The 15,533-nt window shown below is 55.8% G+C and overlaps 5 protein-coding genes across 5 annotated transcripts; 2 read left to right on the top strand and 3 right to left on the bottom strand.

The window, feature by feature from the left end:
• Positions 1 to 131: 131 nt before the first annotated feature.
• Positions 132 to 2,018, bottom strand: CABS01_01630 (polyprenyl synthetase; the record flags this gene model as incomplete). The annotated part of the gene is made up of 2 exons (XM_060535010.1): positions 132 to 1,769; positions 2,013 to 2,018. 2 exons carry the CDS (start codon positions 2,016 to 2,018, stop codon positions 132 to 134), a joined length of 1,644 nt encoding a protein of 547 aa, XP_060398199.1.
• A 2,211-nt stretch (positions 2,019 to 4,229) lies between these two features.
• Positions 4,230 to 5,187, top strand: CABS01_01631 (cell division control protein 14; the record flags this gene model as incomplete). The annotated part of the gene is made up of 2 exons (XM_060535011.1): positions 4,230 to 4,631; positions 4,699 to 5,187. The coding sequence occupies 2 exons, from the start codon at positions 4,230 to 4,232 to the stop codon at positions 5,185 to 5,187; spliced, it is 891 nt and encodes a 296-aa protein (XP_060398200.1).
• A 516-nt stretch (positions 5,188 to 5,703) lies between these two features.
• CABS01_01632 (uncharacterized protein) lies at positions 5,704 to 7,439 on the bottom strand (the record flags this gene model as incomplete). Its single annotated transcript, XM_060535012.1, has 2 exons — positions 5,704 to 7,067; positions 7,241 to 7,439. The coding sequence occupies 2 exons, from the start codon at positions 7,437 to 7,439 to the stop codon at positions 5,704 to 5,706; spliced, it is 1,563 nt and encodes a 520-aa protein (XP_060398201.1).
• A 1,928-nt stretch (positions 7,440 to 9,367) lies between these two features.
• Positions 9,368 to 10,246, top strand: CABS01_01633 (serine/threonine-protein kinase BUD32; the record flags this gene model as incomplete). Its single annotated transcript, XM_060535013.1, has 1 exon — positions 9,368 to 10,246. The coding sequence occupies one exon, from the start codon at positions 9,368 to 9,370 to the stop codon at positions 10,244 to 10,246; it is 879 nt and encodes a 292-aa protein (XP_060398202.1).
• Positions 10,247 to 10,771: 525 nt separating this feature from the next.
• CABS01_01634 (acyltransferase) lies at positions 10,772 to 12,389 on the bottom strand (the record flags this gene model as incomplete). The annotated part of the gene is made up of 2 exons (XM_060535014.1): positions 10,772 to 11,538; positions 11,591 to 12,389. 2 exons carry the CDS (start codon positions 12,387 to 12,389, stop codon positions 10,772 to 10,774), a joined length of 1,566 nt encoding a protein of 521 aa, XP_060398203.1.
• Positions 12,390 to 15,533: the final 3,144 nt, after the last annotated feature.

Raw genomic sequence — 15,533 nt, forward strand, 5'->3', positions numbered from 1 at the left:
CTGCCTGACCTCGTCCCATCCATCCAAGTGTCCCTGAGATGAAATTGTCCATCCCATTGATTTTTTGGGAAGCAGTCTCCCGCCTCCAGAAGAAAATAGAAAAAAAGAACCAGAAGCCATCCGTCATCAAATCATGAAGTCGTGTTCTTGTCGGCGAGGACCATCTTGTCGAGAATCTTGTGCACGCCCTTGGTCAGCCCGCGGCCCTCGTCGATATCATCCGCAATCTTGCGCGCGCGGTCAATGAGCACGCCGACGACCTGCTTGGTATACTCGAAGCTCCCCGTGCTCTCCATGCGCGCGACGGCGAAGCGCTTGACCTCGACGTCGTTTGTCTTCTGCCCGAGGATGTTGATGAGCTGCAGGTTGGACGGGTCGGAGCGGATGCTGTGGATGATGGGGAAACTGAACTTGCCCTCGGTCAGGTCCTCGCACATTCCTTTATTGTCCGAGTACTCCTTGGACGAGAGGTTCATGTAGTCGTCGCGGATCTGGAAGATGAGGCCCATGAGGTTGACGAGCTCGGAGCAGTCCGTCAGGCTGCGGGACTCGGCCTGCATGAGCTTGATGCCCAGGCGGAAGAGGCCGCCCGTCTTGTTGCCAACCATTTCGAGGTAATCCTCCTCCGTCGGGCAGGTGAGGGTGTCGCGCCAGAAGAGGTCCATGCCCTGGCCGCGGTGAAGGTGGACGAGCTCTTCAGCAAAGATGGAAATTGTCTTTGGGTTCTTGAGGCGCTGGAGCTCCTGGAGGGCGCAGAAGTAAATGTAGTTTGCCGAGTTGATGGTCTGCGCTACGCCAAAGATGTTGTGGGCGACGGGGAGGCCGCGGCGGAGGGAGGACGAATCTTCCACGTCGTCGATGAGGAGGGAGGCCGTGTGCAGCATACCGACGACGTTTGTAATGACATCGATGCTGGCCTGTGGCACCTCGAGCCAGACGTTGAAGGCCTGGATGAGCTGGGCGCGGAAGTCCTTGCCCGGGTGGGCAAAGAGGTAGTCAAAGGGGCCGGTGATGACCTTGTCCTTCTCCTCGGGCCAGGTCTTGCGGGTGAAGTTGAGGTCAGAGGTCGCGTAGCGCGAGGGGTCCGGGGGCGGGGGAGGCTGCATCGTGAGGGTGAAGGAAGTAGCTTGGTTGGTCCCCAGGGAAGGGCGGCGAGACCGGTGAGAAGAGTGTGAGAGCGAGTGCTTGTGGGCGTGGGTTTGGCCGTGACCGTTGTTGGTATTGGTGTGGTAGTTGGCGCGGGAGAGCCAGTCGGTCTCGGGAACGGTACGGAGGGGCCCTTTGGAGGTCGCGGGCATGGGCGCGGCCGCGTGGGCGGAGAGGGAGACGGGAGCGGCGGCGGCGGCGGAGTGGTGGCCGATGGAGGATTTGCGCGAGGGGATAACGTTTGGCGGGGAATGGGGAAACGAGGAAGAGGGGGTGTTGGCGGTATTTGTATTCGTAGGGTTTGAAGATTTGTCGGCTGCTTTGTTTGAAGGAGGAGAGGACGACGAGGTCGCCGACGGGTTATTAGGCACCATCGCGAAAGGGAGTCTTCTCCAAGGGACTGGCTGCCAGGGGAAGAAGCGTGGCTTCTTATGGAAGTCTGGTAGGGAGGACCCGGTCAAGGTCTCACCACCAGCACCAGCACCAGCACCAGCTGCAGAAGCTACAGCTGCGGGAGCTCCAGGTGTTGGCTCAAGCTCAACAGAGCTCGCGTGGGCTGGGGATGCGGCGTTGTGGAGCTCTGGCTGGTGGGTTGCGGTAGAATCGGTCAGCTGGCGCGGTTGCTGTAAGCCCGTGTAAACGTCACCACTTGCTCAGCCAAGGTGAGATTCTGCCTGGGGGTGAGGCATAACTCTGTGAGGTAAGGTAGGTTGTGAAATGGTGTGGTGGTGGTATTGGATAGGAGCGGCATTGCGGCAGGCAGTTGATTGCTGCATATGCGAGTGCTTTTCTGCCCGTGTCTGTATTGGTCCGTAGACTATATGCATGTGCTGTCTTTTTGGCGGGGAACAAAACGAGATGTAGACCGTCATGACTTTCTTGTGAATAGGGCCTTTTCTCCACCCATTGCTGCAAGGGAATAGGCGTAGGCAAGGATGGTGCGCAGACCGGAATAGCAAAGAGGATGAAAGGCCAAGCTAGGTCACTGAACCTTGCTTGGAAAGTCCTTGGTGGGAACGAAGATGGATGGTTGTGGCGGGTACCTGAAAAGTCCTAGACAGGCCTGCAGTGGACGATCAAGGAGAAGAAAGTATGGGAGAAAGCAACAAGGCAAAGTGAAGTTGCAGATGGACAATCACATGTCAATGGAAAGCAGTTTGCGCACCTTGAACATGCAGCAGGAGCAGCAACAGGAGCAACGATGGCAGCTGTGGAAGGTGCTGATGGAGCCTCAATTGCCCAGGGCAGAGCTCAGATCGTTTGCTGGAGCTCTTATCGATTGATGGTGGGGAGATAAGGCGGAAGGCAGTCGGGCTTATGTTGAGGCCGAAGGAAGGAAGACGTCATCCAAATTCGCGGCTGTTCCTTGGGGGGTCGGGATTCCGTCGATGCCGAGCTCCAGAAGGGCGGCCGCGGACTTTGATCCGGGTCGGTGGCCGGAGAATAAGCGGTGGGAGGAACAGCAGAGTGAAGACAAGGGACCGGATATCTCGGTGTAGTGATGACTCGTCTACCTGAGTCGTTGCTCTCCCGCCTGATTGATGTCGAACGGATGGAATTGGAGCGGAGAAAGGAAAAGGAAGAAGAGCAAACCGGGTGGGTGCTCGAAAAGAGAGAGGTTCGTGCGAAGTCTCCGTCTTAAGAATCGGCCGGAGCACGGAGGAGACACGGACACCACCCACCTCGAGCCAACGTGGAACTACCATTTCTTAGGGAGTATTGGGGAAACGGGCTTCTAGAAGAGGACGAGAGCGGGCCACTAACACATCACGGAGTACGGATACACACATAGTACCTTATGTACGGAGTACTGCGTAGACACTAAGTGCTCGGATGTCACCCAGAATCCTCCTGATCTGCGTGCTTGTCGCCCGTCACTCTGTCACCCCTTGACCATGTGCTTCATCCTGCCAGACTAGCTACTGTGACTCGTGAGGCCTAGGTTGTTGCCGTGTGATGGACCGGCTTAAGAGGAAGTGATAGCAACAGGGCAGCAGCAGAGAGGCAGCTCGCTCCGAGTCGGAGCAACTCTAGACACTTGGATGTGCCATCCCCTCGCGTCTTCAGGTTTCATCAGCGTTAAGTGCCGGTCTTAAGCACCCGCATCGGCTGTGACAGGGCCGGCAGAGAAGTTTACCGTAAACTTGTGCCATTCGACGCCGCCTCTCTGCAGTAGCCAAGGCACGCGGCACACCGCACTTCTGGGTCACAGATCAGGGTCGATGTCAAAGCCTCGCTTATTTCCCATACTACTGTCTATCTCTGAACTTCCACAGCCTTGAACCCTGCTCGTTCTCTCCGAGTTCCCATGCATGGAGGATCAGGGAAAGAAAAGGGAGCTCATGCAAGAAGGGAAAAGCCCAAGATGCTTAGTTTGCCGGCCCGTGCCCCCCACAATGCCACCCAAAGAGCCAAAAATGCGCCAAACGCAGCCCAATGGCTCCCTGATGTCCCTGATGGGCCCCCCCTAATTGACCCGCTTAGCTAAGAAACGGTCATCAACCTGGCCAATCAGACACAGAATTTCCCCTTTCGGCAGCGCTACATCCCCATCCCAACATGCTGGATCGACCCGGTTGCCGGGGCAGTAATCGTCCAACGCAACACAAACAACCCGCATTGTCCACCAACATCGTCGCTTTCCACCGTCTGTTGTATCTGGACGCTACCGGGTAGTCGCTCTCATGAATGACCACCTGCGCATGCGCCCTCGCCATTGAACATCTTTTTTATTTTTTGCCTTTTCCACCTCCCTCGATACGATTGTCGCGCAATTGCCATACGCCGCCCTTCTCCAGATCCCTAGAGGACTTGTCCTCGCCAGCCTTTCTTCTTCTCTTTTTCTGTATTAACAATATCCGACGGTGCTGCTGCTGCTGCTTTCCAGACTCGACTTCTGTCTCTATCCTTCCATCCGACACAACAGCATTTCATAGCCACCAAACCATCCACAAGTCGCATCACCGAGAATCGCATCGCATCGTCTCTTTTGTCTTTACCAAATTACGCCCGATACCCACGTCCTCCAATCAAGCCACAAAGTCACCGCCTGCTACAAGAGCTCATTCGCAACATAAGACGCAATGGAGAACCTCCTCAGCCTCGCCTTCGACGGCCTCTCTTCCTACGACGGCCCCAAGATCCGCAAGGGTCTGCGCCAAGTCGAGGGTCTCCTCGCCCAAATCTGCCTTTCAGCACCAGCCAAATCGAGGTCTCCCACAACGGACGATGATGCGTCCCACAGCGGTGGAAAGTCTCTGGCAGACTTGTCAGATGACCCGGCCTTCCGCGAATTCTTCAAGCTGCAAGAAGGTTTCGAGTGGAACGTTGCCCTGCGCCTCATCAACACTCTCGACCGCCTGATGGGCAAGGGCACCGATGGACAGAATGACCTCCTCATCCTCAGCTCGTTGGATCTGATCCAGGGCGTCTTATTGCTGCACCCGCCCAGCAAGGCCCTCTTCTCACGGGAGCAGAACATGAACGTACGTTGTCTTTGACTCTCCCACCGTCATTGTCCAGAGCAGAGCACTAATTCCAATCTCGCAACAGCTCCTCCTCGACCTCCTCGAACCCGTAAACTGTCCCGCGATCCAGTCCGCCACCCTCCTCACTCTCGTCACCGCCCTCATTGACACCCCGACAAACACCCGAACCTTTGAGGCCCTCGATGGCCTCCTCACCGTCACCTCCCTCTTCAAATCCCGCTCCACCGCCCGCGAGGTCAAGCTCAAGCTCGTCGAGTTCCTCTACTTTTACCTCATGCCCGAGGTCCCCTCCATTCCCCGCGCCGACGTCCGCGCTTCTGTACCGGCCATCCACCAGCGCAGCCCGAGCAAGCTCGCCGGCGCCTTTGGCAGCGCGGCCTCCACGCCCGCCTCCACCGACTCAGGCCACGGCCGGAGCCGCGCCGGTAGCGAATCTGCCGACACCATGACGACCGAGGAGAAGCAGGAGCTGCTGGGCCGCCACCTGAGCAATGTCGAGGATCTCGTCAGGGACCTGCGGACGTGCACGCCCTTTGGTGGTGTCGTGTGCTAGCTTTCCTCGGCAAGCGAAACTGCTCATGTCCGGTATTTGGTGTTTTCGGGTACGCATCATTCTAAGGAGTTGTACTCTTGTTCGCGAGCTCTAGTGTCTCCGTCAGTTGCATGGTTGATCTTGTTTGGCGTTCTCGTGGAGGGTACGATTACAGAGGTTTCACACATTTTGGGCGTCATCATTCATGGAAACGTAGGCGAGGAGTTTTCTTTACCATTTTTTTCTCGTTTGTGGCCAAGGTAGGGGAGTTGCTCATTCCAAAAGTTTCCCTCTATCAGAATCGCATAATACGTATTGTCAAGTTGCGTTCCCTTGAGTATCGTAGAAGCATCAGGAAGAAGAGAAAGAAAACGCGCGCATGTCTTTTTGATCGTTTATCAAGCTGTGTATCATTATCGTCGATTATCGTTTATACTCCGATTCATGGGGGTCGTCTCAGAAAGACTCGAGACTGATTATAGAAGACACCTCACTTTGAACAACACACCTTGCTCTGTCCGTCCATCCCAAGTCCTCCTATCTCTCCCTCTCCCTGTCGGAGGGAGCGGGACCCGGCGACCGATCAAACATGCTCACGCTCGCGATGCTCCTCGGCGTCATCATCGACGGCGTCGGCACAATCGACGAGGGCGGCGCCCCAACGGACACGGGCGAAGCCATCTCGGACCCGTACAACTCGTACCGCCCCTGCGTCGTCTCCTCCTCGGACCCGGGCGTCTGCATCTCCCTCGGGCCCCCTTCACGCCCCTCCTCCGGCACGGAAGTCACGCTGTGGCCGTACCCGTGGCCGTGACCGTACCCGTACCCGTAGCCTCTCTTCTCACCCCCGGAGTCCCCAATCTCCACGGGCGCGACAACGTCATTGGGCGAATGCGCTTGGAGCGGCACGCCCCGTCCTCGACCAGGCGTCCCCGCCCTTCCCCCTCCGGCTCCGGCCCCGGCTCCCGAACCACTGCCCGGAGACAACCCGGTCTCCTCTGTCTCGGTATACGGCCCCGCAACGGCATCCGGACCAAAGTAATCCTGCGTCGCGCCGCGACTGGGCCCGTTCGGTCGGGACCCGGACGTGACGTCCGATAGAGCCCGTACCCCGCGACCAGGCCTCTCGCTCCCGACGCCAGAGACCCCTCCCCTTCCCGCTCCCGTTCCTCTGCTCCGCCCGCCGCCGCCGCTACGCTCAGACATCGTCGCCGTCCCGGTAACGGTCCCCCTCCGCCGCCTCCTCACGAAACAAAACCACGCGAGCGCGCCGGCGAGAGCACACCCCACAACGGCAACGCCAACCCCGATACCCGCCTTCGCTCCAGCCGACAACCCTCCCCCTCCGCTGCCGCCTTCGGGGACGGTGGTATACCCCACACCCCCCGTCGCCGTCGGGTTCCCCGCTGCGCACCCGGCCGTCCCGCTGACGACGGTGCAGTGCATGAGGTTATCGCAGCACCCCGCCGCCGTGTCGTCGCACGCGTGCTGCGTGGTGGCCGTACACTGCGGGTCAGCGGGCTTCAGTCCCCCCGTGGCAGATGATGTCACGGAAGCGGAGACCGTGCTTATGCAGCGGCCGCCGGAGACGCAGGTCTGGCCGTAGGAGCAGCAGCCGCCGCCGAATTGGGATTCGCAGCGGAAGGCGGAGGGGGAGGGACAGGTGCGGCCGCAGCAGGCTGAGGATGTCGAGAGGGAGGTTGTCAGGAGGGCGGGGGCGGCGCTCGTTGTCCACGAGACGGTGGCGGTTACGGTTATCGTTGTTGGGCATTGGTAGGCTGTCGCGGGGCAGTTTGAGTCGCAGAGGGAGCCGAGGGGGCAGCACCATGGTGAATTGTCGGGCTTTACGTAGCAGTAGTTTGTGTTTGCGCAGCAGGTTTCTGGGTGGCCTATGTCGACGCCTGTTTGGGTGTTTTTAGTTTGATGCTCTCGGTTATGAGTGAGGCTACTCCCTTCTTCTTCCTCATGCTTCTAGTATGTAGACACTCTTTGGGGGTAACATAAGGTGAATCCGAAGTCAAGGGGGGACGTCGAGTGAGGATAATGATAACACTTGGAGGAGGTTCGTACTTACAGGAATGAAAGTTCGGGTTACATATACCGCCGTCGCGGACAGCGAGCCGCGGTGCGTCGATGAAGAAGCGCGGAACGATACCGGCGCCCTGAACGGCTGGCGACATGTCGACCGCGGCGTATCTCTGTCTGAAGGCCGCATTTGTGCCGGTGGCGGCGGCGGCAGCAGCGGCCAGCGTGAGGATCGCGAGGAGCTTCATCTTGTCTGCTGCTATCCCATCCCCCAAGAACGGCAACTTTTGATCGGGACAAGAAAGAGCAACGCCGATTGAAGTGCCGAGTTCAATTAGGAACACATTGCTCTCAATCCACGAGGCTTTTGCGAAGGAGAAGATGAGAGACTTTCCCGCCAGCCTGCCCTTTGGTGGTGGTGGAAGCCTCGGAGGATGGGGGGATCGTGTGTGTGTGTGTGTGTAACAACAGCGAGGCAAACCGCGGCTGAAAGGGAAAAGACGAGAAAAAAGCAAGGGACACAGAAACAATGGTGAGCAAACAATTTGAAGAGTGGAGGGGGAAAAGATGACAGTGATTAATGTAGGTAAGATGGCAGCGCACAGAAAAGGCTGCTGCTGCTGCTGCTCCTGCTGCTTCCTGCTGCAGCATGCGCCTAGATGCAGGGTAAAGTAGCATACACCCATCATGGGAAATAGAGGAACATGTAAGCAGAAACCCCATTTCCTCGGCTCGGGGGTTATCCAAAGTCCCTTGTGTTTCCTAACCCTTCCATCTTGCACTGGCGCAACCTGATCTCAGAATGGAAACCCATGAAGAGGAGGACTGTTCAACTAGAACATCCAGCCTCTCTTTCGGTGAAAGGCGTGGAACGAAACCACTCGGTTTCCTCACGAGTACGTCGTTCGGTACTCGACTCGGAAATGCAGAAACGGAGCGCCAAACTTAGGTACTCACTTGCCCCTCTCGATCGCGAGCCGAAAGGATTCCTCGTAATCCGTCATGGGAAATGATTGGTCAGCCTGTTCTCGCTATCCCATCTTCGTTGGTTCGTTCTTGCTGGGCCGCTGGGTTGCATATCGGGAGACCACCACCACCACCACCACCACCACCACCACCATCCACGGGCCGGCATCCCCTGTCCCTCGTGGCGACGCAGAACATAGGTATACCTAGCGGCTAGCTTCTCCAAGATTCGCGAGGATGATGGATTCCAGGGAGACTCTTCCAGAGCGTAAGAACTCGGCCAGTATTTTTGCTGCAAGGGAGAGAGAGAGAGAGAGATCGCGGTGGATGTGAAGGTATTCTCCCACTTTGTGAACCCCCCTCGCAGGCTGCTTTCTAGTGTGAACAGTACCTGCGTGCTCCTATTTGCAATCAATCGCCACGCGAATGGACAATGCGATTGGTAAGAGAAACTAGCATGAGAGATCCCCAATAGTCTGGACACCAGCATCAAGGAGAGTCGTATAGGCGCCCCTCCTAGAGCCAGTCAAAGACTAACGAACCAGGTCAAATGTGCTTCGACTTCTTCCTTCGCAAGAGGAACACGAAACTCGACTGAAGAGGAGAAGAGTGATCAAAGTCGAGGGATGAGGTTGAACGACGCCTGTTGCTATCAAATATCGAGAAAATAAACGATCGGACAGAAAAAAGTCAAGAATCCAAAGCGGAGTTCCTCAGGCCCGGCCCGCCCGGTCAAGAACACCCCCTTCCCGACGACGGAGTGACGGCCCCAAGCGCCAGGAGAAACAAAGAAGCTCGCCGGGCGCGGCGGGCCTCGACGACACACGCCCGCTAACGTTTAGCGCCCGAAACCCCCACAGTGCAGAAGCGGCAGAATCCCGAGGCCACAGGCGGTCAAGCCACAGAGAACCGAACCCCACCAAACGAATCTACCTTTACCCCTCCACCCACCTCCTCCCCCTCCGATCGAACTTTCTCATTTTTGAAGATATTCCCAAACGACCAAAAAAAACCAAACCCAGACACCCCTTCCGCCTACGCCTCCCGACACGCACCACCACAACTTCATATGAACCCTGTATCGAATCGATAAATGAACAAGAGGGGAAAAAAAAAACAAAGAGGACAGGAAGGAACACAGCAAACTGCCGAAAAACAATTGGAACACCACCCCCCATCCCGATAATCCTCCCATCACACACATCACACAATGACAACAATACCACCACCAGAGGGCGCGGGCGCGGGCGCATTCCCCCTCCCCCCCCTCCTAACCCACCAAACCTCGACCCCGCCAACCCTAATAACCCAAGGCGCAGAAGCCCGCCTCTACCACACAACCCACCTCTCCCCCTCCCGCCCGGCAGCCCTCAAATACCGCCCGCCCAAACCCTACCGCCACCCGACCCTCGACGCCCGCCTAACCCGCTCCCGCATCCTCGCCGAAGCCCGCGTCCTCGCAAAATGCCGCCGCGAGGGTTGTCCCGTCCCCGCGCTCTACGCCCTCGACGAGGTGGCGGGTTGGCTGATGCTGGAATGGATCCCCGGCGCGCCGGTGAGGGTGAGGATCAACGAGTGGCTCGGGGAGAGGAGGACAACAGCAGCGATATCAGAAGAAGGAGAAGAAACACCAGAAGGAGAGACGGGGGGCTCAGACGCGACAGCACCAGCACCAGCACCACCAGCACCCAAAAAGGACCCGACAGGCATCAAAAACCTCATGCGCAGAATGGGCACAGCCATAGGCCAAATGCACAAAATCGGCATCGTCCACGGCGACCTGACAACGTCAAACATGATGCTCCGCCCCCCGAAATCGTCAGACACAAACGAGAACAGCAACGACCCCCTCGACGGCCGAGTCTTCGTCATCGACTTTGGCCTCGCGAGCCAAAGCACCTCGGACGAGGACCGCGCCGTCGACCTCTACGTCCTCGAGCGCGCCTTCGGCAGCACCCACCCGCGCGCGGAGGCCTACTTCCAGGACGTCCTCGACGCCTATCGCGACTCGTACAAGCAGGCGCCCGTGACGCTCAAGAAGCTCGAGGACGTGAGGATGAGGGGCCGCAAGAGGAGCATGATTGGTTAGTTAGGGGGACTGGGTATGGCGTTGTTTGGAAACATTTCGAATCCATCTACTTGCGGAGAGGATGGCGAACACATGCACCTACAACAACAAGCTTGCGGAGATTAAAATCAAAAGAAATGTGAGACACATGACGGCACGGAAAAGAAAGTCGAATCAAATTGATACCCATGGAGTATTTCGGCGTGTTTGGCCGTTTCTACTTGATTCGCTACGTCTTCATCCGTCTCCCACCGTGTACATAGCCTGTACTTTGTTCAGTCCATCATGTTGGTCCTGAGAGGTGCATTCTGTCTCGATGCCATCTATAATTGCCCCAAAACTTTGATAAAGCCCCCATCCCCATGAAAAAAAAAAACCCCTACGCCAGGTATAAAGTAATAATGCCGTGTGATATAAAACGCCGTGTCATGCTATTATTAGTCGATTTCCATAACGACTTTCGAGACCCAGCTCATTGTGTGTGTGAGCGTTTTTGTCGAGACGCAATATCGGCCGTGACGCGCAAGCATTTGCCCCCAATCTGCTCTATTCCTGCTTCACGAGACACTTTGTCTCAAACCACTTTGCAAATCGCACTGTCGGGATATCAAACAAGCGCCAGAAAACATCGGCGGCCCAAATGACCGCAGGAATGCAGCCGAAAGATCCCAGAACGAATCCGGCATTGTACCACCAGCCCTCGAGGCCGGTGATGGCGTACGCACGTCTCTCAATCATGTAGCCAACGGTGTGCATGACTGGTCCGTGCATGAGGTAAAGTGCGTAGCTGATCTTGCCGAGATACTGGATGGGAGCGAGGTTGAAGAAGCTCTTCCATCTAGGAGAGTGGCCGACGCAAAGAACGAAAATGACAGCTCCGATAGACTGCCAGAATCTGTATCCTTCCTCCGTCCACCACTTGGGAATGAACGTGCAGAGCCAAACCCAACCAGGAGTGATTTCGTAGTTGATGTCAGGCTGGCACATGAAGTAGATGGCAAGAATGCTGAGCATTGCCCAGAAGAAGCCCTTAAGTCGGCTCCCTTGGGGAGCGGCGGCGCTATTTGAAGGAAGAACCGAGGGCTGCGGCACAGGCGTGTTGTTGCCCATGATCTGATCGTATTCCGCCAGCATCATGCCAAAGTAGAACAGCAGCAGCTCCCAACGGTTGTTTCGGTACGTGAAGGCGATGATTCCCGAGAGGAAGAGGAGGCGGAGTCCGGACCGTACGCGAGCCAAGCCGATCAGGGTGATGAACAGGTACATGGAACAGCGGAACTCCACCGGAATTGTCCAGAGGTGCACATCATATGCTAAGAATAGTATTAGCAAACCTCAACACACAAATCCTCCAAAACCACTTACATGTGCTGCCACCAAAGCGCTCCCAGCCAAACACGTGGACAAAGTTGAACATGCTCCAGACCCAGTCGTAAAACTGCTCCGAGAAGGTGTCCAGCGGCTTTGGGTGAGGCTCCATAACGTTCTTGTGGAAAGCCCGATCAATGGCAAAGTCTCTGGTCCATTCGTATACTCCAAACTGAAGTAGGAGCATGATGCAAAAGGTCGAGATGGCAGTCGGCATGTACAATCTGATGAATCGACGGAATATCAAAGACGTCGTCGTCACGGAGAATTCCTCCATGTTTCCGGCCCTAGCAAGCTTGATCGGCTTCATGGAAAGAGCGTAGCCGGAAATTACAAAGAACAGGCAGACCGCTGGCGGACCTTGGTAGAAGAGTCGGAAGAAGGGCATCTTGAGAATGTGGTAGTTCTTTTCTGATGAGCCCCAGCCTTCGGCAATGATGAAGGCTTGGTAAAAGTAGTGGCAGAAGAAGACGAAAAGCGCTGCCAAGCCTCTCATGCCGTCGAGATGTGATGTCGGAAACAGCTTGTCGGTTCGGCCTCGTTCTCTGGTGAATCGGCTCTGGACGAAGCTGGGTAGCAGGAAGATGAGGCCGCGGATGACGGTAACCCTCCATGGTATGGCCCGCGTGTAGCCAACTACACCCCGGGCGACGGTCGACCATCGTGGTATCGCAAAACGGACTTCGAGGTCGGCCCTACCGCTCTCGCTCTCGACGTCGGACAACGTCTTCTCGTCTAGGAGTCCCATACCCTCCTCGTGTGAAAGGGACACTTTTGAAGCAGCGTATCCGTTCATTGTCCTGCAATGCAACCGGCGAGCGGGTGGATTTTGGTGTTGGTTGGGTGGGTATAAGGGAGGCTCTCGTGGCCGGAAGGCAGGCAGGTAGAAGGTACAGTATCAAGCAAGCACGGCTTGAACAGGACAGGGCCAGAAGGAATCGAGTAGGAGAGGAAGAGGAAGGTGGAAGAGGGGATGAGGCGGTTTTGATCCGGAAGGCCCTTGTTATTCAGACGATCTGGATCTGCAGAAGGGAGGGGCGAAAGGAGAGTGACGGTCGGCAAGGGCAGGTAAATGTAATTGGGAGCAGATACAGAACAGACAGGGCCTGTGAGAAAGGATGTTTCCCGAGGAGGAGGTACCGCCGCTGGCTCAGGCTGGCTGGGAAGCGTGGGTGTTGCTGGGTGCTACTGGATGCGGCTGGGCGTGTGTCTTGTCTCGTCTCGTCAACGAGCCCGTGACCTTGACCTTGACCTTGTTGATGGGACCTGGGCTTAAGCAGGATCTTTGGGGGGGAAGGGGATCCAAGACCTGGGATACCTCCGCGACGTAGCAAAGGCGTGGGCCCTTGAGAAGAGGCAATGTGGAGAATGGGTACAGGAACAACAGAGGGAAAGAAAGAGATTGGTAACCGTGAAAGAATGAGAGTAAACAGGTCAAAACGGAAAAGAAAAGGGTCCGGCTGGGCTGAGGTGAGGACGACACGTTGAAAAGCTCAGCGCATAAACGATTCGAGGTTCCCGGTCTGGCAATAAGAGGAGCAGGACGGGTTGGTATCCGTAGGATGTGCCAATGTGGGGTTGATGCCAGGCGGCTGTGACCTCAGAAGTTGAGAAAGAGGTGACTTTCGAGGCGAGCAGAGTTGGGAGAGAGCGTCAGTGGTGTGGGTAGATGGGGGCCTGTTTCAGGGTTGTGCAAGAGTGGGAAAAGGTTCAAGTGTGGTAGCTATGACGGGTTTGGGAAGGGATGCACCATGGGAAAAGACCAGGAAGGTGCAGAGTGCAGTGTGCAGAGTACAAAGGTATCCGTAAATAGGTAGAGAAGGTGCATTCAAAAGCCTCGTGTTATCTCTGTTCCTGTTCAGTCTTCCATGTGTTTCTTGGTGTCCGTAACGGAAGGTTACGTTTATCTTGTGTTTGTGTGTTTGGTGTTTTCGCCTCGGACGGCAAGAGAGACAAAAGAAAAGGTGGAAGGTGGGATACACCCAAGAAACTCTTTCCTTCCTTGATGTTGAGTTTAGAGGGCCCTTGGAACCATCGAGGAAGGGACGAGGGAATGGGAAGGAAGGCACCTGCCCACTTTCAGTCTGTTCGTTCCTGTCTTGTCTTGTCTGACACGGGAAAGGCAAGAATGACGGGACTAATAAACTGTAATTTTGGTTTGATGGATGGGAAGGGAAGGCAACACCAAGTCACAAGTCAACACCACCACCGCGGGCAAGAGAGGGAAAAAAAAGTCAGAGGCTCGTGGGTTCGAACCAAACGAAGGATGTGGAAAGGACCCAGCCGAGGCGCAGATGTCAAGCAAGTCAGGAGCGCCGCTGACTGTGCACCAACAACCTCAGACTTTTTCTGCTTCTCTGATGATCGGATTTCCTCTCGACGCGGTGCGTGGTGTGTGTGAGTGTGGTAGGTGACCAGACTCGAATGATGAGCACGGTCGCCGAACGGTCCAATGAGCTACATGCAAAAGAAGGGATGAAACGATGGAAGTAAGCCGCTCGTGACAACGTACGAAGAATGACCGAGGCGAAGTTGGCTGATAGAGAGAACAGAATACCGAGTATGAGTACCGAGTATGTGTGTCTAAACTAAGGTACCCAACGATGAGACGGAGAGTAAAATTGAGAAGGGGTGGGGAGGGAATTCGGGAAGAAACAAAATAGCCTCTATTCCAATCCAATTCAGATTGTCAATTCGACGAGGCTAGAAACGGCAGGTACAACGTTCTTCTTTGCAACGGGTACCTAGGTTTGGGAGCATTTGGTAGCGTTGCCTTCCCATGTGCCAGTCTGCAGATAGATAGATGGCTTGGAAACTTGCAAGTAAAGTTATCGCTTCCAAGAAACATTGGGTCCAGTCGCGGAGACTGGGGCAACTTGGGGCGGGAGATGGAAACGGGGCCGCGTGGTTTCACACTTATATGAAATATCGAAGCACGTCCAAAGAAAGTGGGATGGACTCCAAGAGATGGGCGGGCGGCCGGTAGACCAAAATAAGCAAGGACTGCTCACAAGAATAAAGGGGAAACAAAACGATAAACGATGAGCCTACGAGCCCCGGGAATATCATTTGAATGAAGCGAGACGAAGCAAGACAATGCCGGGAATGCAGCATCGGCAGATCTAATCTGTTTGTTGACTTTGCAATGCGCACTTACTTCAGCTGGCTATGTACTAGGGATGCATACACAAAAGCCCGCCAAACAATCTGGGTGAGAAAAACCAAAGTAAAAATAAAATCACAAAACAACCTGCGAGGATCCAAGACACAGTCGGTATCTGTCCAACGAAGAACAACCCGGTGGATTGATTCTGGAATGGTGCGTAACATGACTGGATATTGCACACTCGTCCCAGTGTCTGAGATACGCAAGCCACGCAGGGTACGTAAAGGGCCTACGGAGTCAATCAATCAATATTAGACCCAGTCCTCCTCTCAAAGTTCGCAATGTCGTCGGCTCTTCTCCAATGGATCCAAACCAACCTTGGAATGATCCAATAGAAGCCTCCAGTCCCCCGATTCCCCTTTCATGGAGACATGGAGAGAGGGATGGGATATCCTCTTTTTCCTCCAACAAGTGGAACCCCCAGTCCGCCGCGGTGCGCCGCCCATCATCTCCCGCCCCTCCTTCCTCCCTCCCTTCCTGAGTCTTTCCGCCAGGCGCATCACACCTAGACACCTTTCTGCAGAATATTCTCAACGGGGTGGAACGAATGACGGTTCAACGGCTCGTCTGGGCATGACGCCGAACCGACCGGACCGGGGGAGGGGGGCCAAGGTCCAAGGAGAGGAGGATGAGCATTGGCAAGGGTCTCAGGATCCATGGGGAAAAAGGGGATCACTGGGACTCAAAACCTCGAGGGCGGCTCAAAAGGGGAACATCATAAGATGGAAACGTTCGTAGGGTTACTCTCTGTTCCCGCCGAGAGAATGCCATGGC

This window comes from Colletotrichum abscissum (assembly GCF_030869225.1).
Source record: "Colletotrichum abscissum strain IMI 504890 chromosome Unknown Scaffold_3.1, whole genome shotgun sequence".
In the NCBI taxonomy this organism is placed as follows: domain Eukaryota; kingdom Fungi; phylum Ascomycota; class Sordariomycetes; order Glomerellales; family Glomerellaceae; genus Colletotrichum; species Colletotrichum abscissum.